Source organism: Topomyia yanbarensis, unplaced genomic scaffold, assembly GCF_030247195.1.
Source record: "Topomyia yanbarensis strain Yona2022 unplaced genomic scaffold, ASM3024719v1 HiC_scaffold_6, whole genome shotgun sequence".
In the NCBI taxonomy this organism is placed as follows: domain Eukaryota; kingdom Metazoa; phylum Arthropoda; class Insecta; order Diptera; family Culicidae; genus Topomyia; species Topomyia yanbarensis.
This window is the reverse complement of record NW_026683824.1, coordinates 554922-579338: the sequence shown is the minus strand read 5'-3', so window position 1 is coordinate 579338 and position 24417 is coordinate 554922. Positions and strand designations below refer to the sequence as shown.

At 46.1% G+C, this 24417-nt stretch overlaps 8 protein-coding genes across 8 annotated transcripts; all 8 read right to left on the bottom strand.

Annotated features, from left to right (window-relative positions):
- Window positions 1-161: 161 nt before the first annotated feature.
- On the bottom strand, window positions 162-2093 carry LOC131695992 (histone H2A-beta, sperm-like). Its single transcript, XM_058984522.1, has 2 exons — window positions 1843-2093; window positions 162-273 (listed from the first exon to the last, which is right to left on the bottom strand). Exons 1-2 carry the CDS (start codon window positions 2091-2093, stop codon window positions 162-164), a joined length of 363 nt encoding a protein of 120 aa, XP_058840505.1.
- A 1024-nt stretch (window positions 2094-3117) lies between these two features.
- Window positions 3118-4413, bottom strand: LOC131695991 (histone H1A, sperm-like). Its single transcript, XM_058984521.1, has 2 exons — window positions 3859-4413; window positions 3118-3144 (listed from the first exon to the last, which is right to left on the bottom strand). Exons 1-2 carry the CDS (start codon window positions 4411-4413, stop codon window positions 3118-3120), a joined length of 582 nt encoding a protein of 193 aa, XP_058840504.1.
- Window positions 4414-6434: 2021 nt separating this feature from the next.
- On the bottom strand, window positions 6435-6746 carry LOC131695848 (histone H4-like). Its single transcript, XM_058984384.1, has one exon. The coding sequence runs from the start codon at window positions 6744-6746 to the stop codon at window positions 6435-6437; it is 312 nt and encodes a 103-aa protein (XP_058840367.1).
- A 221-nt stretch (window positions 6747-6967) lies between these two features.
- Window positions 6968-8900, bottom strand: LOC131695990 (histone H2A-beta, sperm-like). The gene is made up of 2 exons (XM_058984520.1): window positions 8650-8900; window positions 6968-7079 (listed from the first exon to the last, which is right to left on the bottom strand). Exons 1-2 carry the CDS (start codon window positions 8898-8900, stop codon window positions 6968-6970), a joined length of 363 nt encoding a protein of 120 aa, XP_058840503.1.
- A 1034-nt stretch (window positions 8901-9934) lies between these two features.
- On the bottom strand, window positions 9935-11222 carry LOC131695989 (histone H1A, sperm-like). The gene is made up of 2 exons (XM_058984518.1): window positions 10668-11222; window positions 9935-9961 (listed from the first exon to the last, which is right to left on the bottom strand). The coding sequence occupies exons 1-2, from the start codon at window positions 11220-11222 to the stop codon at window positions 9935-9937; spliced, it is 582 nt and encodes a 193-aa protein (XP_058840501.1).
- Window positions 11223-13268: 2046 nt separating this feature from the next.
- LOC131695854 (histone H4-like) lies at window positions 13269-13580 on the bottom strand. Its single transcript, XM_058984390.1, has one exon. It carries the CDS (start codon window positions 13578-13580, stop codon window positions 13269-13271), a length of 312 nt encoding a protein of 103 aa, XP_058840373.1.
- A 6085-nt stretch (window positions 13581-19665) lies between these two features.
- LOC131695988 (histone H2A-beta, sperm-like) lies at window positions 19666-21597 on the bottom strand. Its single transcript, XM_058984517.1, has 2 exons — window positions 21347-21597; window positions 19666-19777 (listed from the first exon to the last, which is right to left on the bottom strand). Exons 1-2 carry the CDS (start codon window positions 21595-21597, stop codon window positions 19666-19668), a joined length of 363 nt encoding a protein of 120 aa, XP_058840500.1.
- Window positions 21598-22627: 1030 nt separating this feature from the next.
- Window positions 22628-23915, bottom strand: LOC131695986 (histone H1A, sperm-like). Its single transcript, XM_058984516.1, has 2 exons — window positions 23361-23915; window positions 22628-22654 (listed from the first exon to the last, which is right to left on the bottom strand). Exons 1-2 carry the CDS (start codon window positions 23913-23915, stop codon window positions 22628-22630), a joined length of 582 nt encoding a protein of 193 aa, XP_058840499.1.
- Between the last annotated feature and the right edge of the window lie 502 nt (window positions 23916-24417).

Sequence of the window (24417 nt, the reverse complement as noted above, 5' to 3'; positions counted from 1 at the left end):
ATTCCAATACCGAATGTTGCAATTCGGCCCATTGAGTAGCGCTTTTATACTGATGCACACACATTCTCAGTCGCCGCCGCATAGGAAGATTACCATGGCTGCTATCTATATGCTTACTCGTGATGTGTTGGTTTGAAGGGGAAATAGCGCGAACACGAAGTTCACTGTTGCCACTGTTTTAGTAGCTTGGGATTGCCGAAATCTGCTTTATCCGGACTAATGCTGACATGGTAGCATTTTCCCTGGAAAACGATTGCCCGGAAATTGATTCTCCTGAAAAAGAAAGAAAGAAAAAGTAAATCGAAAAACAAACGGGTTTTTTTTTTAACTTATAAAGATTTTCTATACATCCGTCTACATGGTACGTTATATTGGCTTCTATGGTACTTAAATATCGATATCTGATACTGATCTATGATGGAACAAATTGTTACTGATGAACAAACTATTTCTGTTTGATATTCTTCTACTGTTGGAATTTTATTGATTTCTAGGCGATTTTTTTTGCTCATACATAGTTTTTCTTTTTAGGAATATTTTTTTGCAAATCTAATGAAAAGCTGAAAAAATCAAGTCTGGCAACACTGGCTCCGGAATGGAAATGGTGGGGGAAGTATAGTAGCCGAATCGAACCGTATACAGAACGAAAAGGCACATGGCACGTACACGAGCGAGACAGGCGATAGTAGTGTTTATTCGCGACTATAAAAAAAATCGGTCGGTCTGTTTTGGTCATCATTCGTCGTTTGAACAGCATCACAGTGGTATCAGTAGTAGAGCAGAATTTTCGCGCCATGGCCCGTACGAAACAGACCGCCCGCAAGTCCACCGGAGGGAAAGCTCCCCGCAAACAGTTGGCAACGAAGGCTGCCCGTAAAAGTGCCCCAGCTACGGGTGGCGTTAAGAAGCCCCATCGCTACAGACCAGGAACTGTCGCGCTGCGAGAAATTCGTCGCTATCAGAAGTCGACAGAGCTACTAATCCGCAAGCTGCCCTTCCAGCGTCTGGTTCGTGAGATCGCGCAGGACTTCAAAACCGATCTGCGCTTCCAGAGCTCAGCCGTCATGGCCCTTCAAGAAGCCAGCGAGGCTTACCTGGTTGGTTTGTTCGAGGATACCAATCTGTGCGCTATCCATGCCAAGCGAGTGACCATCATGCCGAAAGACATCCAACTGGCTCGCCGGATCCGTGGGGAGCGGGCCTAAATTTGGTGTGTGCCCATCACCCCCCAGAACGAAACAGCAACAAACGGTCCTTTTCAGGACCACAACCAATCATATTTTACTAAGAATTATTAGCAGAAATTTTCCGTTTCCCTCCAAAAATGCTCAGGCGGGTGGCTGTGTGTGTTTGTTAGACAGCACGCCGATGGGGGATTTTTTGCCAGCAGCACCACCTCGTACCGATCGACAGTAGTAGCGTGTGAAAAACAAGACCCATTGAGGGAAATCTTGCGCGGCCGATTTGTGATTTAGCACCAAATCGATGAGTGAACTTTTGAGAGATTGGGTGAAATCGTCAATGCCATGATATGAGGGAAACTATTATTAAGCGTCTGACGAGCATTGCAAAAAAAAAAAACTTGTGCAATGCTCACAGAAATGTACGTTGATGATTATCGGAGTGAAAATCAAATTAACTCTTTTTATCAGAAGAAAATAGTCGCCCTGAAAAGGGCGGTTTTTACGGCTAGAAAGGAGCGGGATTTAAGTTGCTGCGGAGGCCCTCTTTTCAGTCTTCTTCGGCAGCAGTACGGCCTGTATGTTAGGCAACACGCCACCCTGAGCAATGGTCACACCGGAGAGCAGTTTGTTCAGCTCTTCGTCATTTCGAATGGCCAGCTGCAGATGACGGGGGATGATTCTGGTCTTTTTGTTATCGCGAGCAGCGTTTCCTGCCAGCTCCAGTACTTCGGCGGCAAGATATTCCATCACAGCTGCCAAGTAGACGGGTGCTCCGGCACCGACACGTTCAGCATAATTTCCCTTCCTCAGCAGACGGTGAATTCGGCCAACAGGGAACTGGAGACCGGCACGAACTGAGCGGGATTTTGGCTTTCCCTTCACTTTTCCTCCTTTACCGCGTGCAGACATTGTTGTAGGTTTATCGCTGTGCGCGTTCGTGTGTAGTCACGTAGACAATACGAGTAACACTGATGCCACTCGCGCACACAGCACCCCTTGTTATGCATTCGCTTCATTGCACATCGTTCGCCAAAGGGGCGGAGTAGCGAACGAACGAAACGCGCTAAACACAAAAAAGGACGAACCTTCGTCTCGCTACACGATCGTATATAAGCGATATGTAGTGATTTTTGCTACCAATCAGTCAGCGCAGTTCGCATCGAGAGCGTTAACAGCAGCACAACCACGTCGTTACTATGGCACCGAAAGCCAGCGGAAAGGCTGTGAAAAAATCCGGCGGCGGCGGTGGCAAGGCACAGAAGAACATCGCCACAAAAGCAGGAGGAGGAGAGAAGAAGAAGCGAAAGCAACGGCGCAAGGAAAGCTACGCTATCTACATCTACAAGGTGCTGAAGCAGGTCCATCCGGACACCGGTGTCTCGTCGAAGGCGATGAGCATCATGAATAGCTTCGTGAACGACATCTTCGAGCGTATTGCTAACGAAGCATCTCGTCTGGCCCATTACAACCGACGGTCGACGATCACCTCCCGCGAGGTACAGACCGCCGTTCGTTTGCTGTTACCGGGAGAGCTGGCGAAACATGCCGTATCGGAAGGTACCAAGGCCGTTACCAAGTATACCAGCTCGAAGTAAACGTGTCGCCCGCCCCGCCGCCGGATGTCACACACCACCACCCCATCGTCATCGGCCCTTTTCAGGGCCACCAAAACACGTTCTGGTAAAGAGTTGAATTGAAATGTGTACACATAGTTTATATAAACATTAGTTGTTGTTTGTTTGTTTGTTTGTTTCATTAGAGCAAAAACGTCGTTGTCATTTTTGTTTCTCTGTCCATTTTTCAAATCATCACCAAATCAATTGCTGTAGTTTGTGGAAGTAGTCTTTCCCCTTACCGCTAGTTGATTGTTTTTGTTAAGACGGAAAACGGTCTTTTTTCTACCCCTTTATCGTCTATATTCTACTCAGTCAGTCTAAAACAGCCCCTGCGTATGAAAATTCTGCCGCAAAAAGAACACATTTCTGGATCATACTTGTTAATACAATGCACTTCCCAGCCTTCAAACTTCTGATCTGCGTTGAACGTTAATAATTAAATACCCAACACAATTCATAATCGCAAAGTTGAACAATACAATACGTTCGTCAATTTAGGCTAAAAAATCGGTAATTATCGTTCGTTCGTTTGTTTATTGTGCCAGCCAATTTTTCTCTGTTTTATTATAGCCAAAATAAGCGCGTTGTTTGCTAATCAGAGTAATATTATACTTGCTCTGTTTGTTTGTTTGTTTGTTAAGGCAACAGAAAACCACGGCCTACTATTAATTTACCTGTACGTACGTACGTTTATCTGAGCAAGAAACCGCGCCTATTTACTATAGTGATTTGTTTAATCAAACTAACGACGACTGATTTATCTTGCCAATCGACAGCCAGTTGAATGCGGGTGTGTGCGCGCGCTGCTGCTCAAGCTAGAAAACTCATGGGGGGAACGGAGCATTAACGGAAAATAAGCATCAATCAATTCTTTACAATTTTGTTAGTCCTGAAAAGGACTGTTGTTTTGGGGGGACGCGCACGTTGTCGGGAATTTACTTCTTGCCGGCGGTGACCTTCTTCGGGGCGGTGGCGGCCTTCTTTGGCTTAGGTGCCCTCGGCTTGTTCGCTGCAGCCTTCGATGGTTTGGTGGCTTTCTGTTTAGTGGCAGCCGTTACCGCCTTTGCAGGGGCAGCAGCTTTCGCTTTCTTCGTAGCCGATTTCTTAGCGGCCGGGATCGCCGCCTTTGGCTTGCTGGTCTTCTCACCACCACCAGCCGGCGGATTTTTCTTCTCCCCGGATTTAGTAGCCGATTTCTTCGGTTTTTTCGCTGCACCCGATGGTGGTTTCTTATCGCCAGCCGGTTTCTTTGCTTCGACCGTCACCTTAAACGATCCGGAAGCACCGGTACCCTTGGTCTGGGTGATGTTTCCCTTCTCGACACCCGTTTTCAAAGCCTTCCGGATAAACGGAGCCAGCCTGGCGACGTCACACATGTAGTTGGCGGCGATGTACTTTTTGATCGCCTGCAGTGATGATCCGCTCCGTTCCTTCAGGGTCCGGATGGCAGCCAGAACCATCTCACTCACTGGTGGATGGGTTGAAGATTTTTTCGGTTTCTTGGCGTCACTCTTGCTAGCCTTGGCCGCCTGCTTCGGTGGCGCTTTGGCGGCTGGCGGAGAGGCGACGACGGCAGGGGCCGTAGCAGCAACGTCGATAGCAGTTTCAGCCATTGCGCGTTCGTTTGGTTTGGTTTTCTTCCACACACACAGTTGTAGACGACGAGTCGATGGATGCACGATGATGCAAGTCTGCGAATATGATAACCGGGGGTCCGGTGTCTGTTGTTTAGGATCGTATTCATCGGCTCTGTTTGGGAACGCGTAGATGACGGTTGGAAGTTACTATTCGATCGGTGCCGGTAAAATTTTACGGACTGTTGTTTTAAATCAACCAAAATCGAATTACTGCTTGTGAAAAGTACACTGGAAGTTTGCATTCAATTTACTGCACTGTCCGCACCGTCCAAACTAACACCCGCTGAACATTCTGTTTTAAGCGTATGGCCGAATATTATCAAATCATGTATCCGACTATGGCGGCACGTGCAAACTGAATTGTGGAAAATAGGTTAATTTGAACCTTCTAGCAATTGGAAAACCTTTTCGGTGCTATCCAATCGAAAGAAAACTTCTCTCTATATAAAATTATTTCATTTTTGTACATATTTGCTCGAGCGGAAGTGCTCGTAATTTGGCGACCTGCGGAAAACGTTTCGGTCGGCTGGTCCTTTGCTGAAAACTTTCGTTATTAAAATTACTAAAACAAAAAAAGTTAACGGGTGGCAACACAAATTTTGGATTTTTTTTCTCAACCTGTCAAAAAAAAAAGACAAACGATTCGATTGAAATTAGAAGATACGTTCTCCATTGTTGGCCAAAAATTAGTGAACATTTCAAACCGATCCGTAATTGGATGCTGTTCGGCGAAGCTTCCGTTTGATGTCGGAACAGGCGCGTAGTACGGCGTCTACGTCAACTTTGCTAATGCATTTCGTGATCTTCTACCAATCAACTTGTTTGCAATTCGTGGCTCTCAAAACGAAATCCCGAAGAAATCTGCGATTGGGCGACACTGAAGCAAATTGTGAAGCGGGTTGTGCTTTTTAGGGTACAAATGGGATCGAGTGGGTATTCGGGAACGATTGTTTTTTTTTTTTTTTTGCTTTTTTTTGCGAGGGAAGTAACTTGCTTCGTGCAAAACAAAATATTTAGCCAAAATAATTTTTTTATCAACCGGCAAGCGGCATTGAGATTGCACCGTCGAAAGGTGTTGTAAACAGTCGACGGCGCAACGTTTTCCCCTTTGAAATATTGTACCGTGCACTTTTCGCCGAGATTCTTGTGTTGCTCGTAGAACCGTACAACGCGCTCGCGAAATGCTTTCTTGTTTCGACGGCAGAGACAGACAGAGAGAAATACCTCGAAAAAAATCCAACATTTTAGTTGCGGATTTTGATTTTAGTGCTCTAATCATCAGTGTTATTTCGAATTGCTTTGGCTAACTCAAAATTCTATTATTTAGGATGTACTGATCAACTCGCTACATCGTTGTGTACATGGCTGTGAGCTGATAAACCGCACGCGTCGACCATCACACCCAGGCGCTTCAGCGCACGCATCGATGGGAACGCTTGTCCCCCGACACAGATCACAAGCTGGACTTTTTTACGGTTGCTCAATCTCTCTCTCTCTCTCTCTCTCTCTCTCTCTCTCTCTCTCTCTCTCTCTTCCTGTGTGTGTGTGTGTGTGTGTGTTGTAATTGCTTCCTGATTGATACAGTACTAACTCACCAGCCATCAACTTTACTTTTATCATTCAGACCAATTAAAGGTACGCAAATTCATAGGTAGACAGGTAGGTGAAAGCGTGGTAAGCTAAAACGTGCGCGCGCGAAAAAAAGAGTCGGTCGGCGGTTCGTTGCTATCGAGAAACGAGCCGTTTTGTCCCATGATACGCAAGCTCAGGAGAAAGAAAAAGGAAATGCATATATGAAAAAAGGGAAACCCAGCGACTGAGCGCGTTGTAGTGTTACGACGGTCTCTCGCATATCCATCAAAATCGCACATTAAACAGTACGCCCCTGCAACGTGGATGAAAATTATGAAGGATACATTTCAAACTAATTCTTTTTTCTAAACATTTGGTGGCCCTGAAAAGGGCCTTTTGTGTTGTCGTGAACGTCGTGGTAGGGCTTAACCACCAAAACCGTACAATGTGCGTCCCTGGCGTTTAAGCGCATAGACGACATCCATCGCAGTGACGGTCTTCCGTTTGGCATGTTCAGTGTACGTCACAGCGTCCCGGATAACGTTTTCCAGAAAAATCTTCAGCACACCACGGGTTTCCTCGTATATCAAACCGGAGATTCGCTTCACTCCTCCACGTCGAGCCAGACGACGAATGGCGGGTTTGGTGATGCCCTGGATATTGTCACGAAGCACCTTGCGGTGCCGCTTAGCGCCTCCCTTGCCGAGCCCTTTGCCTCCTTTGCCACGGCCAGTCATCTTCTTGGTTGTTGTAGGTAATAACTTAGTAGGCTAGCGCAGCACACCTGCAGCAGCGAGATTCCAATACCGAATGTTGCAATTCGGCCCATTGAGTAGCGCTTTTATACTGATGCACACACATTCTCAGTCGCCGCCGCATAGGAAGATTACCATGGCTGCTATCTATATGCTTACTCGTGATGTGTTGGTTTGAAGGGGAAATAGCGCGAACACGAAGTTCACTGTTGCCACTGTTTTAGTAGCTTGGGATTGCCGAAATCTGCTTTATCCGGACTAATGCTGACATGGTAGCATTTTCCCTGGAAAACGATTGCCCAGAAATTGATTCTCCTGAAAAAGAAAGAAAGAAAAAGTAAATCGAAAAACAAACGGGTTTTTTTTTTAACTTATAAAGATTTTCTATACATCCGTCTACATGGTACGTTATATTGGCTTCTATGGTACTTAAATATCGATATCTGATACTGATCTATGATGGAACAAATTGTTACTGATGAACAAACTATTTCTGTTTGATATTCTTCTACTGTTGGAATTTTATTGATTTCTAGGCGATTTTTTTTTGCTCATACATAGTTTTTCTTTTTAGGAATATTTTTTTGCAAATCTAATGAAAAGCTGAAAAAATCAAGTCTGGCAACACTGGCTCCGGAATGGAAATGGTGGGGGAAGTATAGTAGCCGAATCGAACCGTATACAGAACGAAAAGGCACATGGCACGTACACGAGCGAGACAGGCGATAGTAGTGTTTATTCGCGACTATAAAAAAAATCGGTCGGTCTGTTTTGGTCATCATTCGTCGTTTGAACAGCATCACAGTGGTATCAGTAGTAGAGCAGAATTTTCGCGCCATGGCCCGTACGAAACAGACCGCCCGCAAGTCCACCGGAGGGAAAGCTCCCCGCAAACAGTTGGCAACGAAGGCTGCCCGTAAAAGTGCCCCAGCTACGGGTGGCGTTAAGAAGCCCCATCGCTACAGACCAGGAACTGTCGCGCTGCGAGAAATTCGTCGCTATCAGAAGTCGACAGAGCTACTAATCCGCAAGCTGCCCTTCCAGCGTCTGGTTCGTGAGATCGCGCAGGACTTCAAAACCGATCTGCGCTTCCAGAGCTCAGCCGTCATGGCCCTTCAAGAAGCCAGCGAGGCTTACCTGGTTGGTTTGTTCGAGGATACCAATCTGTGCGCTATCCATGCCAAGCGAGTGACCATCATGCCGAAAGACATCCAACTGGCTCGCCGGATCCGTGGGGAGCGGGCCTAAATTTGGTGTGTGCCCATCACCCCCCAGAACGAAACAGCAACAAACGGTCCTTTTCAGGACCACAACCAATCATATTTTACTAAGAATTATTAGCAGAAATTTTCCGTTTCCCTCCAAAAATGCTCAGGCGGGTGGCTGTGTGTGTTTGTTAGACAGCACGCCGATGGGGGATTTTTTGCCAGCAGCACCACCTCGTACCGATCGACAGTAGTAGCGTGTGAAAAACAAGACCCATTGAGGGAAATCTTGCGCGGCCGATTTGTGATTTAGCACCAAATCGATGAGTGAACTTTTGAGAGATTGGGTGAAATCGTCAATGCCATGATATGAGGGAAACTATTATTAAGCGTCTGACGAGCATTGCAAAAAAAAAAAACTTGTGCAATGCTCACAGAAATGTACGTTGATGATTATCGGAGTGAAAATCAAATTAACTCTTTTTATCAGAAGAAAATAGTCGCCCTGAAAAGGGCGGTTTTTACGGCTAGAAAGGAGCGGGATTTAAGTTGCTGCGGAGGCCCTCTTTTCAGTCTTCTTCGGCAGCAGTACGGCCTGTATGTTAGGCAACACGCCACCCTGAGCAATGGTCACACCGGAGAGCAGTTTGTTCAGCTCTTCGTCATTTCGAATGGCCAGCTGCAGATGACGGGGGATGATTCTGGTCTTTTTGTTATCGCGAGCAGCGTTTCCTGCCAGCTCCAGTACTTCGGCGGCAAGATATTCCATCACAGCTGCCAAGTAGACGGGTGCTCCGGCACCGACACGTTCAGCATAATTTCCCTTCCTCAGCAGACGGTGAATTCGGCCAACAGGGAACTGGAGACCGGCACGAACTGAGCGGGATTTTGGCTTTCCCTTCACTTTTCCTCCTTTACCGCGTGCAGACATTGTTGTAGGTTTATCGCTGTGCGCGTTCGTGTGTAGTCACGTAGACAATACGAGTAACACTGATGCCAGTCGCGCACACAGCACCCCTTGTTATGCATTCGCTTCATTGCACATCGTTCGCCAAAGGGGCGGAGTAGCGAACGAACGAAACGCGCTAAACACAAAAAAGGACGAACCTTCGTCTCGCTACACGATCGTATATAAGCGATATGTAGTGATTTTTGCTACCAATCAGTCAGCGCAGTTCGCATCGAGAGCGTTAACAGCAGCACAACCACGTCGTTACTATGGCACCGAAAGCCAGCGGAAAGGCTGTGAAAAAATCCGGCGGCGGCGGTGGCAAGGCACAGAAGAACATCGCCACAAAAGCAGGAGGAGGAGAGAAGAAGAAGCGAAAGCAACGGCGCAAGGAAAGCTACGCTATCTACATCTACAAGGTGCTGAAGCAGGTCCATCCGGACACCGGTGTCTCGTCGAAGGCGATGAGCATCATGAATAGCTTCGTGAACGACATCTTCGAGCGTATTGCTAACGAAGCATCTCGTCTGGCCCATTACAACCGACGGTCGACGATCACCTCCCGCGAGGTACAGACCGCCGTTCGTTTGCTGTTACCGGGAGAGCTGGCGAAACATGCCGTATCGGAAGGTACCAAGGCCGTTACCAAGTATACCAGCTCGAAGTAAACGTGTCGCCCGCCCCGCCGCCGGATGTCACACACCACCACCCCATCGTCATCGGCCCTTTTCAGGGCCACCAAAACACGTTCTGGTAAAGAGTTGAATTGAAATGTGTACACATAGTTTATATAAACATTAGTTGTTGTTGTTGTTTGTTTGTTTGTTTGTTTGTTTCATTAGAGCAAAAACGTCGTTGTCATTTTTGTTTCTCTGTCCATTTTTCAAATCATCACCAAATCAATTGCTGTAGTTTGTGGAAGTAGTCTTTCCCCTTACCGCTAGTTGATTGTTTTTGTTAAGACGGAAAACGGTCTTTTTTCTACCCCTTTATCGTCTATATTCTACTCAGTCAGTCTAAAACAGCCCCTGCGTATGAAAATTCTGCCGCAAAAAGAACACATTTCTGGATCATACTTGTTAATACAATGCACTTCCCAGCCTTCAAACTTCTGATCTGCGTTGAACGTTAATAATTAAATACCCAACACAATTCATAATCGCAAAGTTGAACAATACAATACGTTCGTCAATTTAGGCTAAAAAATCGGTAATTATCGTTCGTTCGTTTGTTTATTGTGCCAGCCAATTTTTCTCTGTTTTATTATAGCCAAAATAAGCGCGTTGTTTGCTAATCAGAGTAATATTATACTTGCTCTGTTTGTTTGTTAAGGCAACAGAAAACCACGGCCTACTATTAATTTACCTGTACGTACGTACGTTTATCTGAGCAAGAAACCGCGCCTATTTACTATAGTGATTTGTTTAATCAAACTAACGACGACTGATTTATCTTGCCAATCGGCAGCCAGTTGAATGCGGGTGTGTGCGCGCGCTGCTGCTCAAGCTAGAAAACTCATGGGGGGAACGGAGCATTAACGGAAAATAAGCATCAATCAATTCTTTACAATTTTGTTAGTCCTGAAAAGGACTGTTGTTTTGGGGGGACGCGCACGTTGTCGGGAATTTACTTCTTGCCGGCGGTGACCTTCTTCGGGGCGGTGGCGGCCTTCTTTGGCTTAGGTGCCCTCGGCTTGTTCGCTGCAGCCTTCGATGGTTTGGTGGCTTTCTGTTTAGTGGCAGCCGTTACCGCCTTTGCAGGGGCAGCAGCTTTCGCTTTCTTCGTAGCCGATTTCTTAGCGGCCGGGATCGCCGCCTTTGGCTTGCTGGTCTTCTCACCACCACCAGCCGGCGGATTTTTCTTCTCCCCGGATTTAGTAGCCGATTTCTTCGGTTTTTTCGCTGCACCCGATGGTGGTTTCTTATCGCCAGCCGGTTTCTTTGCTTCGACCGTCACCTTAAACGATCCGGAAGCACCGGTACCCTTGGTCTGGGTGATGTTTCCCTTCTCGACACCCGTTTTCAAAGCCTTCCGGATAAACGGAGCCAGCCTGGCGACGTCACACATGTAGTTGGCGGCGATGTACTTTTTGATCGCCTGCAGTGATGATCCGCTCCGTTCCTTCAGGGTCCGGATGGCAGCCAGAACCATCTCACTCACTGGTGGATGGGTTGAAGATTTTTTCGGTTTCTTGGCGTCACTCTTGCTAGCCTTGGCCGCCTGCTTCGGTGGCGCTTTGGCGGCTGGCGGAGAGGCGACGACGGCAGGGGCCGTAGCAGCAACGTCGATAGCAGTTTCAGCCATTGCGCGTTCGTTTGGTTTGGTTTTCTTCCACACACAGTTGTAGACGACGAGTCGATGGATGCACGATGATGCAAGTCTGCGAATATGATAACCGGGGGTCCGGTGTCTGTTGTTTAGGATCGTATTCATCGGCTCTGTTTGGGAACGCGTAGATGACGGTTGGAAGTTACTATTCCATTGGAGCCGGTAAAATTTTACGGACTGTTGTTTTAAATCAACCAAAATCGAATTACTGCTTGTGAAAAGTACACTGGAAGTTTGCATTCAATTTACTGCACTGTCCGCACCGTCCAAACTAACACCCGCTGAACATTCTGTTTTAAGCGTATGGCCGAATATTATGTATAAATCATGTATCCGACTATGGCGGCACGTGCAAACTGAATTGTGGAAAATAGGTTAATTTGAACCTTCTAGCAATTGGAAAACCTTTTCGGTGCTATCCAATCGAAAGAAAACTTCTCTCTATATAAAATTATTTCATTTTTGTACATATTTGCTCGAGCGGAAGTGCTCGTAATTTGGCGACCTGCGGAAAACGTTTCGGTCGGCTGGTCCTTTGCTGAAAACTTTCGTTATTAAAATTACTAAAACAAAAAAAGTTAACGGGTGGCAACACAAATTTTGGATTTTTTTTCTCAACCTGTCAAAAAAAAAAGACAAACGATTCGATTGAAATTAGAAGATACGTTCTCCATTGTTGGCCAAAAATTAGTGAACATTTCAAACCGATCCGTAATTGGATGCTGTTCGGCGAAGCTTCCGTTTGATGTCGGAACAGGCGCGTAGTACGGCGTCTATGTCAACTTTGCTAATACATTTCGTGATCTTCTACCAGTCCACTTGTTTGCAATTCGTGGCTCTCAAAACGAAATCCGGAAGAAATCTGCGATTGGGCAACACTGAAGCAAATTGTGAAGCGGGTTGTGCTTTTTAGGGTACAAATGGGATCGAGTGGGTATTCGGGAACGATTGTTTTTTTTTTTTTTGCTTTTTTTTGCGAGGGAAGTAACTTGCTTCGTGCAAAACAAAATATTTAGCCAAAATAATTTTTTTATCAACCGGCAAGCGGCATAGAGATTGCACCGTCGAAAGGTGTTGTAAACAGTCGACGGCGCAACGTTTTCCCCTTTGAAATATTGTACCGTGCACTTTTCGCCGAGATTCTTGTGTTGCTCGTAGAACCGTACAACGCGCTCGCGAAATGCTTTCTTGTTTCGACGGCAGAGACAGACAGAGAGAAATACCTCGAAAAAAATCCAACATTTTAGTTGCGGATTTTGATTTTAGTGCTCTAATCATCAGTGTTATTTCGAATTGCTTTGGCTAACTCAAAATTCTATTATTTAGGATGTACTGATCAACTCGCTACATCGTTGTGTACATGGCTGTGAGCTGATAAACCGCACGCGTCGACCATCACACCCAGGCGCTTCAGCGCACGCATCGATGGGAACGCTTGTCCCCCGACACAGATCACAAGCTGGACTTTTTTACGGTTGCTCAATCTCTCTCTCTCTCTCTCTCTCTCTCTCTCTCTCTCTCTCTCTCTCTCTCTCTCTCTCTCTCTCTCTCTCTCTCTTCCTGTGTGTGTGTGTGTGTGTGTGTTGTAATTGCTTCCTGATTGATACAGTACTAACTCACCAGCCATCAACTTTACTTTTATCATTCAGACCAATTAAAGGTACGCAAATTCATAGGTAGACAGGTAGGTGAAAGCGTGGTAAGCTAAAACGTGCGCGCGCGAAAAAAAGAGTCGGTCGGCGGTTCGTTGCTATCGAGAAACGAGCCGTTTTGTCCCATGATACGCAAGCTCAGGAGAAAGAAAAAGGAAATGCATATATGAAAAAAGGGAAACCCAGCGACTGAGCGCGTTGTAGTGTTACGACGGTCTCTCGCATATCCATCAAAATCGCACATTAAACAGTACGCCCCTGCAACGTGGATGAAAATTATGAAGGATACATTTCAAACTAATTCTTTTTTCTAAACATTTGGTGGCCCTGAAAAGGGCCTTTTGTGTTGTCGTGAACGTCGTGGTAGGGCTTAACCACCAAAACCGTACAATGTGCGTCCCTGGCGTTTAAGCGCATAGACGACATCCATCGCAGTGACGGTCTTCCGTTTGGCATGTTCAGTGTACGTCACAGCGTCCCGGATAACGTTTTCCAGAAAAATCTTCAGCACACCACGGGTTTCCTCGTATATCAAACCGGAGATTCGCTTCACTCCTCCACGTCGAGCCAGACGACGAATGGCGGGTTTGGTGATGCCCTGGATATTGTCACGAAGCACCTTGCGGTGCCGCTTAGCGCCTCCCTTGCCGAGCCCTTTGCCTCCTTTGCCACGGCCAGTCATCTTCTTGGTTGTTGTAGGTAATAACTTAGTAGGCTAGCGCAGCACACCTGCAGCAGCGAGATTCCAATACCGAATGTTGCAATTCTTTTTTTTTTTTTTTTTTTATTTATGTGACTTTAAATTTATTCATTCGTCACATCAATCAAAAATAAATAACTACATTTCATTTAACAAAGTGAACTTAAATACTATCTAATAATTTTTCTTCTTTCATAAATTCAATCAATTTTTCTTCATGATCTGGTCCAAGTATTTCACCTAAAGTCAGGTTGGCAAAATGTAGGTCCCTACTCTGCTGATTTCGTTGACAGTCTACCAGTAGGTGCCGTATTGTGAGGTCTTCCCCGCAGCATTGTGGTTTGTCTATCCGGTCCAGGAGAAAATCGTGCGTCAGCTTTGTGTGCCCGATGCGGAGCCTGGTGATAGCAGTTTGTTCTGAAGAATCATTCCTGTCTTTCCAGGCCGCGGTTGTTGATTTTATACTTCTCGTGAAAGTGTTACAGTTGTTCCATTCTGCATCCCATGCTTGTCGGAGTTGAGCTTTTGCATATTGCACGAAGTCCTTAGCTGGTACTGGGATATCGTTGCACTCTCTGGTTCGACCCTCACCGGCTAGATGATCTGCTCTTTCGTTTCCAGTAATGCCAGAGTGACTTGGCACCCAGCAGAATGTGATATTTTTATCAGCCGATGTGCATTCGACAGCCTGTATCCACGGGTGTCGGGACTTTCCGTGGTCAATAGCTTGAATGCAGCTCGCTGAATCGCTAAATATAATCGTGTGGCCAGAGATCGGTGCATTTTCAGCGGCAATCATAAGTGCTAATGCCTCTGCTGAAAAAATGGTACAACAGTCCGGAATGCGCATAGAGATATTGGTGTGTTCACTGTGTACTCCCAGACCGACGCCCTTCTCGTCTAACGAGCCGTCGGTGTAAAACTTTGTCGATGTGGAGTATTGTTTCGTTAGCATCTCGTTGAATACAGCTTGTATTTTTGCTGGGGCTTCATGAGCTTTCAGTTGGTTCTTTATTTTCCAGTCGATAGCAGGTTCGGATGAATTCCATGCTCTGTCGCTTACTCGGCTAAGGGTACTGATGGTCGGCAATTGACGTGATGTTAACCGCTTCAGCCACTCTGATGTCCTTCTGACCATAGGACAGATCAGTTCTTCATCTATTGGTCGTTTTTCCAGCCAGCTGCATGCTTTGCTAACGAGGCAACCGGTCATGAGGTATTCAAAAGGCATTTGTCCACTTTCTATGAGTAGTGAAGGTATGGGACTGGTTATATGTGCTTTCGAGATAGTTCTAATCGCAGTGTGGTAGATCGGTTGAAGCCGTTTCATCACCCTTTCACCACCCCTACTATATAGTCCGAATCCATGGGTAATTTTGGTTATCAGGATGCTGTTGCAGATCCTGATAAGTGTTTGACGGCTACCGCTAGCATATCTTCTACTAATTGCTTTTAGTATCTTTAGTTGGTTTTGACAATTTTTGACGAGGTAATCAGCGTGCTTCATAAACTTCAGATTTGAATCTATTTGTACTCCTAGTACCTTTGTACTTCCTACTTTTTCGATGATGCCTTTCGGGGTTTTCAAGTCTGGGACGTTTTTGTGCTTACCGCCACTGCATACATGGAGCAGTTTGGACTTTGCAGCAGAAAATTCAAGCCCTTGCTGTTCAGCCCAGGTTAGCACACAGTTTAGTGTAGTTTGTGCTTTTATTCGAACGGCTCGTGGGAAGCTTCCAGCAGCGATGATGATTAAATCGTCCGCGTAAATCAGTATATCTATATCTTCCGGGATGCATTCGCAAATGGAGTTGATGGCGATATTAAAGAGAGTTGGCGAAATCACTGAGCCTTGTGGTATTCCATTCTCAAGTGGTCGTCGATCAGAAAGTGCACCATCTACAAACACTCTAAAGCATCTTTCGTTCAGGAAGTTGTGGACATACCTCTGCATCCTGCTCCCAACGTTCCACTGGCTGAGAGTAGAGATAATTGGGTGTCTCCACGTTCTGTCGAATGCCTTCGATAAGTCAAGCATTATCACATCTGCATGCATGCCGGATTCTAGCGCGTCTTCTAGAATCGTCTCAAGTTGAGCTAAATGGCTGTCCACGCCGGAGCCTGGACGAAAGGCAAACTGTCGGTTTCCAAGTCTGTTATTTGATTCTATTTCCTCAGTCAATCGCCGATTTATCATCCGTTCAAGAATTTTACCGACACAACTGGTTAGTGATATCGGTCTGTATTCTTCTGCTTCGGTTCCTTTTTTGTCGGGTTTCTTGATTGGTATAATAGTAGCCTCTTTCCACTCGGTTGGAATGTTACCGCTACTCCAAACACCGTTGTATATGTCTAGTAGAACCAATTTCGCCTGTACGGGAAGATGTTTCAGCAGTGGGTATCCAATTCGATCAGGACCTTCAGATAGCCCTGCAGCCTTGTTGAGTGCCCAGTTTAATTCGCTAAAGCTGAAGTTAGCATCCAGTGGTGAGTATTCTGTGTTGAAGTTGGGTACGTTTCTCTCTTCTTGTTCCTTACGTTCCTGGAACGTTTTCGAGTAGCCATCAGTTGCCGATACTGCTGCAAAGTGATCAGCAAGTGAATTGGCCATGTCGGCAGGGGTGTCGGTGAATGTGCCGTCAATTCGCAGATATTTTCTATTGCTTCTCCGTTTTCCGCTTAGTGCGTTGATTTTTTCCCATAGCTTCTTGGATGTAGTGGTTGGGTTGATTTCCTCAACAAATTTCTTCCAGCTCGAATTTTTTGCTTCTTGAATAGCGTTTCTAGCATCCCTTCGTGCTTCCTGGAAATCCTTTAGCGCCTGTACTTTTCTTGAATCTTTGTCATCCAATCGTCGTAGTGCTCGAAGTGTTTTTCTTCTGTACTTAATGGCTTTTTTTACCGTGTCATTCCACCATGGTACAGATTTAGGTCCTGGGCGACCACTAGTTCGCTGGATTGATTTCTTGGCGGCATTGAAGATAAGCTGACTGAATTCGGAGGCGGAGTATTCTTTCGATATGTCCATGTTATCTTTAATTTCGTTCTGAAATTTCTCCCAGTTGGCGTTGTCGTATTTCCATCGTGGCCTTGCACAGACTGTCGGAGACGAGCGGCCAGTAACCAATCTAATGGGATAATGGTCACTGCCGTGATTGTCTTCCTCCACCTGCCAGCTAAATCTGGCTGAGATTTGCCAGGATATTATGGAAAGATCGATTGCAGAAGTTGATCCATCAGCTAGACTTATTCGGGTGTGGGTGCCGTCATTGAGGAAAACTAGACCTTTGTCAATACACCACTGTTCTATCATTTTCCCTCTCAGATCAGTATGCTTGGATCCCCATTCAGTGCTAGCAGCATTGAAATCTCCCATTAATATTACTGGTTCTGGTAGTTGAAGTATGAGTTCGCTGAGCTGTTTTTCTATATTTCTGTTTGATCGTTCGCTTGGAGGGATGTACACGCTTACAATTGTTGACTTCGAACCTGTGTCAATTTGTACAGCTATTGCCTGCATCTCTGTTCGAATTTGTAGTTGTTTGTGGGGAATATCACTTCGCACTCCCAGTGCTACTCCGTGTTTAATGTTATTTATTATTCCTTCAACTAAGTACAAATCATAGTCCTTAATGGTGGGGGCGCAATCTATCGGGGTCATGGTCTCCTGCAGCGCCAGTACACAGGGTGAGTACTGGTTTATTAGCAATTGTAATTCAGGTAGTCGGCGTCTCAAACTGGCGATGTTCCACTGTATAGCGAAAGTGTTATCAACATACTGGTCTCTTTGTCTTCTTGCTTGTTTATTGGTTGATTGCGTCATTGTTAGGTCGGAGAAGTTTCTTTTTTCCTTTTCGGTTGATAACAATAGTGTCAGATCTGTCAGATTCGTTGTCCGTTATACTCATACCGTCTGTGTTTACATCGGAAATTTCTGTTTCAAAAGTGTGTTCTAGTGTTAACTGTGTCGAAAAAGTTTGTTTTGGGTGATCGTGCTCAGTATTTTTAGTTGTTCCGGAAGTTATCTTCTTCAAGGGTGGGGGACGAAATTCGGATCCAGTTGGCGTTTCCGGCGAGACTTCTTTTTGGCGTTTTTTCTGCAGTTCCTTCTTTTTCTTTTTTCCTTCGTCGGTTTTTTGGCATTGGCAGTTTGAGCGTCCTTTTAGTTCGGTTATCACAGCAGCAAGTTGATTCCGTAGGGCGGTTATTTCTTCTTTCAGATTCGCGATTTCCTTGTCCTTGTTATCTTCTTGCTGTATGATCAGTCTTTTGCTGACGTTGGAGTACGATTTAGCACCGATTCGGCTGTCGTATAGTTTTTTGGCCTCCGCAAACGATAATCCTTGTTCGGATTTTATCCGGATGATTTCGTTCTCTCGTTTGTATATCAGGCAATTACGGTCGGTCGGTTTGTGGCTTTCCTTGCAGTGGAAACAATTTTCAGTATTTTTGCAATCTTCGGTTTTGTGTTCATGTGCCGAGCAATTTTGGCACCGTGGTGCACTTTTACATCGAGCCTTTGTATGTCCGTATTCAAGACAGTTAAAGCATAACATGGGTACGGGATAATAAAAACGAGTTGCCACTCTAAGCGCTCCGAAGAAAATATGCTGTGGCCAGGTTGTACCTTCCATGGTCAGTACCATTGTAGACGTGTTCACTCTCAAATTGTCCACCAATCTGGTAAAGCGACGCACTGCCGTTACTCCTTGAGGAGCCAACTCAGTTAGTAGCTCTTCCTGTGTCATATCGCTTACTTCTGGACAGTTAACTATGCATCTGCTATAGTTAAGCGTGGGGTGTGCTGTTATTTCGACCGGCGTTCCATCAATTAATTTTTTCATACCGAGCAATTTGGAGGCATGTTCCTGATTTCGCACTTTTACAACATATTTAGTACCTTTGGCTTCGGTAGTAGCGGTATATGCGCCACCGATTAATAATTGGATCGACTTACCCACTGTGAAGGGATGATTTTTCGGTAGTACTCCCTCATTAGCAGCCTTAAGTAGAAGCACAATCACCTTTCCGTGCTTTCCTTCCGCATCCATCCATCTCGGCAGGCCTGCGCCGTAATCATCCGGCGGTCGAGGCAGCCCGTATGTCGATGATGAGGCCATTCGGCCGAACAAAATATTCCCAACAGCCACTCACTTCAATGTTTTATTGCAGAGAAAATCGAGAAATAAAGTGCACTGGCAACAATAACCGGTTTTACAAAAACGTCACTATTCCGACAGGGTTTTTTACAGCCAATTGCGTCTCTCTCTACTCACACACCGACCACGTCACCACGTCGGTTTTTTCCACGATTGCTTCACGACCGTTTCACTTTTGATCGCCGACCGCGTCACTCTACCGATGGCGGTTTTTTCACTGCCAGCGGGATCTTCAATGGTGGTTTTTCTCACCGATAACGTCAATTTTTCTTCCGATAGTAGTTTTTCACATACGATCACTTTGTTTTTTAAAAACCTCCAGCCACCTCACTGCACTAATGGCGGCTTTTTCACTACCAGTGGCGTCACTTTTCTGATGGCGGCTTTTGCACCGTTCTTGTCACTTCTCGTGTGCGGTTTTTTCACTCCCGGTATCGTCATCCAAATGAAAAGGCAGCGGATGCTTCCCCGGTCAATGCCGGTTGTCACTAACACGGGAAATTTGCTACAATTCACATATCACTTTTTCAACATATATGAGTTCGCTAATGTTAACTTTCTGCTGGCGACTCTATGTTTACTCCCGTCGGCGCTACCCAGCCGAAAAAGGGCAGCGGATGCTTTCCCGGTCTATGCCGGTTGTCACACTCGCGGGAAACGAAAAATAAATCCACTGTATTTTTCCACGTCACTTCGACTTTGCTTGCTTACGCGCGTATACAAAAGCGTCCGTACAGCTCGCTGGTCAGACAAAGACTGAATGTTGCAATTCGGCCCATTGAGTAGCGCTTTTATACTGATGCACACACATTCTCAGTCGCCGCCGCATAGGAAGATTACCATGGCTGCTATCTATATGCTTACTCGTGATGTGTTGGTTTGAAGGGGAAATAGCGCGAACACGAAGTTCACTGTTGCCACTGTTTTAGTAGCTTGGGATTGCCGAAATCTGCTTTATCCGGACTAATGCTGACATGGTAGCATTTTCCCTGGAAAACGATTGCCCGGAAATTGATTCTCCTGAAAAAGAAAGAAAGAAAAAGTAAATCGAAAAACAAACGGGTTTTTTTTTTAACTTATAAAGATTTTCTATACATCCGTCTACATGGTACGTTATATTGGCTTCTATGGTACTTAAATATCGATATCTGATACTGATCTATGATGGAACAAATTGTTACTGATGAACAAACTATTTCTGTTTGATATTCTTCTACTGTTGGAATTTTATTGATTTCTAGGCGATTTTTTTTGCTCATACATAGTTTTTCTTTTTAGGAATATTTTTTTGCAAATCTAATGAAAAGCTGAAAAAATCAAGTCTGGCAACACTGGCTCCGGAATGGAAATGGTGGGGGAAGTATAGTAGCCGAATCGAACCGTATACAGAACGAAAAGGCACATGGCACGTACACGAGCGAGACAGGCGATAGTAGTGTTTATTCGCGACTATAAAAAAAATCGGTCGGTCTGTTTTGGTCATCATTCGTCGTTTGAACAGCATCACAGTGGTATCAGTAGTAGAGCAGAATTTTCGCGCCATGGCCCGTACGAAACAGACCGCCCGCAAGTCCACCGGAGGGAAAGCTCCCCGCAAACAGTTGGCAACGAAGGCTGCCCGTAAAAGTGCCCCAGCTACGGGTGGCGTTAAGAAGCCCCATCGCTACAGACCAGGAACTGTCGCGCTGCGAGAAATTCGTCGCTATCAGAAGTCGACAGAGCTACTAATCCGCAAGCTGCCCTTCCAGCGTCTGGTTCGTGAGATCGCGCAGGACTTCAAAACCGATCTGCGCTTCCAGAGCTCAGCCGTCATGGCCCTTCAAGAAGCCAGCGAGGCTTACCTGGTTGGTTTGTTCGAGGATACCAATCTGTGCGCTATCCATGCCAAGCGAGTGACCATCATGCCGAAAGACATCCAACTGGCTCGCCGGATCCGTGGGGAGCGGGCCTAAATTTGGTGTGTGCCCATCACCCCCCAGAACGAAACAGCAACAAACGGTCCTTTTCAGGACCACAACCAATCATATTTTACTAAGAATTATTAGCAGAAATTTTCCGTTTCCCTCCAAAAATGCTCAGGCGGGTGGCTGTGTGTGTTTGTTAGACAGCACGCCGATGGGGGATTTTTTGCCAGCAGCACCACCTCGTACCGATCGACAGTAGTAGCGTGTGAAAAACAAGACCCATTGAGGGAAATCTTGCGCGGCCGATTTGTGATTTAGCACCAAATCGATGAGTGAACTTTTGAGAGATTGGGTGAAATCGTCAATGCCATGATATGAGGGAAACTATTATTAAGCGTCTGACGAGCATTGCAAAAAAAAAAAACTTGTGCAATGCTCACAGAAATGTACGTTGATGATTATCGGAGTGAAAATCAAATTAACTCTTTTTATCAGAAGAAAATAGTCGCCCTGAAAAGGGCGGTTTTTACGGCTAGAAAGGAGCGGGATTTAAGTTGCTGCGGAGGCCCTCTTTTCAGTCTTCTTCGGCAGCAGTACGGCCTGTATGTTAGGCAACACGCCACCCTGAGCAATGGTCACACCGGAGAGCAGTTTGTTCAGCTCTTCGTCATTTCGAATGGCCAGCTGCAGATGACGGGGGATGATTCTGGTCTTTTTGTTATCGCGAGCAGCGTTTCCTGCCAGCTCCAGTACTTCGGCGGCAAGATATTCCATCACAGCTGCCAAGTAGACGGGTGCTCCGGCACCGACACGTTCAGCATAATTTCCCTTCCTCAGCAGACGGTGAATTCGGCCAACAGGGAACTGGAGACCGGCACGAACTGAGCGGGATTTTGGCTTTCCCTTCACTTTTCCTCCTTTACCGCGTGCAGACATTGTTGTAGGTTTATCGCTGTGCGCGTTCGTGTGTAGTCACGTAGACAATACGAGTAACACTGATGCCACTCGCGCACACAGCACCCCTTGTTATGCATTCGCTTCATTGCACATCGTTCGCCAAAGGGGCGGAGTAGCGAACGAACGAATCGCGCTAAACACAAAAAAGGACGAACCTTCGTCTCGCTACACGATCGTATATAAGCGATATGTAGTGATTTTTGCTACCAATCAGTCAGCGCAGTTCGCATCGAGAGCGTTAACAGCAGCACAACCACGTCGTTACTATGGCACCGAAAGCCAGCGGAAAGGCTGTGAAAAAATCCGGCGGCGGCGGTGGCAAGGCACAGAAGAACATCGCCACAAAAGCAGGAGGAGGAGAGAAGAAGAAGCGAAAGCAACGGCGCAAGGAAAGCTACGCTATCTACATCTACAAGGTGCTGAAGCAGGTCCATCCGGACACCGGTGTCTCGTCGAAGGCGATGAGCATCATGAATAGCTTCGTGAACGACATCTTCGAGCGTATTGCTAACGAAGCATCTCGTCTGGCCCATTACAACCGACGGTCGACGATCACCTCCCGCGAGGTACAGACCGCCGTTCGTTTGCTGTTACCGGGAGAGCTGGCGAAACATGCCGTATCGGAAGGTACCAAGGCCGTTACCAAGTATACCAGCTCGAAGTAAACGTGTCGCCCGCCCCGCCGCCGGATGTCACACACCACCACCCCATCGTCATCGGCCCTTTTCAGGGCCACCAAAACACGTTCTGGTAAAGAGTTGAATTGAAATGTGTACACATAGTTTATATAAACATTAGTTGTTGTTGTTGTTTGTTTGTTTGTTTGTTTCATTAGAGCAAAAACGTCGTTGTCATTTTTGTTTCTCTGTCCATTTTTCAAATCATCACCAAATCAATTGCTGTAGTTTGTGGAAGTAGTCTTTCCCCTTACCGCTAGTTGATTGTTTTTGTTAAGACGGAAAACGGTCTTTTTTCTACCCCTTTATCGTCTATATTCTACTCAGTCAGTCTAAAACAGCCCCTGCGTATGAAAATTCTGCCGCAAAAAGAACACATTTCTGGATCATACTTGTTAATACAATGCACTTCCCAGCCTTCAAACTTCTGATCTGCGTTGAACGTTAATAATTAAATACCCAACACAATTCATAATCGCAAAGTTGAACAATACAATACGTTCGTCAATTTAGGCTAAAAAATCGGTAATTATCGTTCGTTCGTTTGTTTATTGTGCCAGCCAATTTTTCTCTGTTTTATTATAGCCAAAATAAGCGCGTTGTTTGCTAATCAGAGTAATATTATACTTGCTCTGTTTGTTTGTTAAGGCAACAGAAAACCACGGCCTACTATTAATTTACCTGTACGTACGTACGTTTATCTGAGCAAGAAACCGCGCCTATTTACTATAGTGATTTGTTTAATCAAACTAACGACGACTGATTTATCTTGCCAATCGGCAGCCAGTTGAATGCGGGTGTGTGCGCGCGCTGCTGCTCAAGCTAGAAAACTCATGGGGGGAACGGAGCATTAACGGAAAATAAGCATCAATCAATTCTTTACAATTTTGTTAGTCCTGAAAAGGACTGTTGTTTTGGGGGGACGCGCACGTTGTCGGGAATTTACTTCTTGCCGGCGGTGACCTTCTTCGGGGCGGTGGCGGCCTTCTTTGGCTTAGGTGCCCTCGGCTTGTTCGCTGCAGCCTTCGATGGTTTGGTGGCTTTCTGTTTAGTGGCAGCCGTTACCGCCTTTGCAGGGGCAGCAGCTTTCGCTTTCTTCGTAGCCGATTTCTTAGCGGCCGGGATCGCCGCCTTTGGCTTGCTGGTCTTCTCACCACCACCAGCCGGCGGATTTTTCTTCTCCCCGGATTTAGTAGCCGATTTCTTCGGTTTTTTCGCTGCACCCGATGGTGGTTTCTTATCGCCAGCCGGTTTCTTTGCTTCGACCGTCACCTTAAACGATCCGGAAGCACCGGTACCCTTGGTCTGGGTGATGTTTCCCTTCTCGACACCCGTTTTCAAAGCCTTCCGGATAAACGGAGCCAGCCTGGCGACGTCACACATGTAGTTGGCGGCGATGTACTTTTTGATCGCCTGCAGTGATGATCCGCTCCGTTCCTTCAGGGTCCGGATGGCAGCCAGAACCATCTCACTCACTGGTGGATGGGTTGAAGATTTTTTCGGTTTCTTGGCGTCACTCTTGCTAGCCTTGGCCGCCTGCTTCGGTGGCGCTTTGGCGGCTGGCGGAGAGGCGACGACGGCAGGGGCCGTAGCAGCAACGTCGATAGCAGTTTCAGCCATTGCGCGTTCGTTTGGTTTGGTTTTCTTCCACACACACAGTTGTAGACGACGAGTCGATGGATGCACGATGATGCAAGTCTGCGAATATGATAACCGGGGGTCCGGTGTCTGTTGTTTAGGATCGTATTCATCGGCTCTGTTTGGGAACGCGTAGATGACGGTTGGAAGTTACTATTCGATCGGTGCCGGTAAAATTTTACGGACTGTTGTTTTAAATCAACCAAAATCGAATTACTGCTTGTGAAAAGTACACTGGAAGTTTGCATTCAATTTACTGCACTGTCCGCACCGTCCAAACTAACACCCGCTGAACATTCTGTTTTAAGCGTATGGCCGAATATTATCAAATCATGTATCCGACTATGGCGGCACGTGCAAACTGAATTGTGGAAAATAGGTTAATTTGAACCTTCTAGCAATTGGAAAACCTTTTCGGTGCTATCCAATCGAAAGAAAACTTCTCTCTATATAAAATTATTTCATTTTTGTACATATTTGCTCG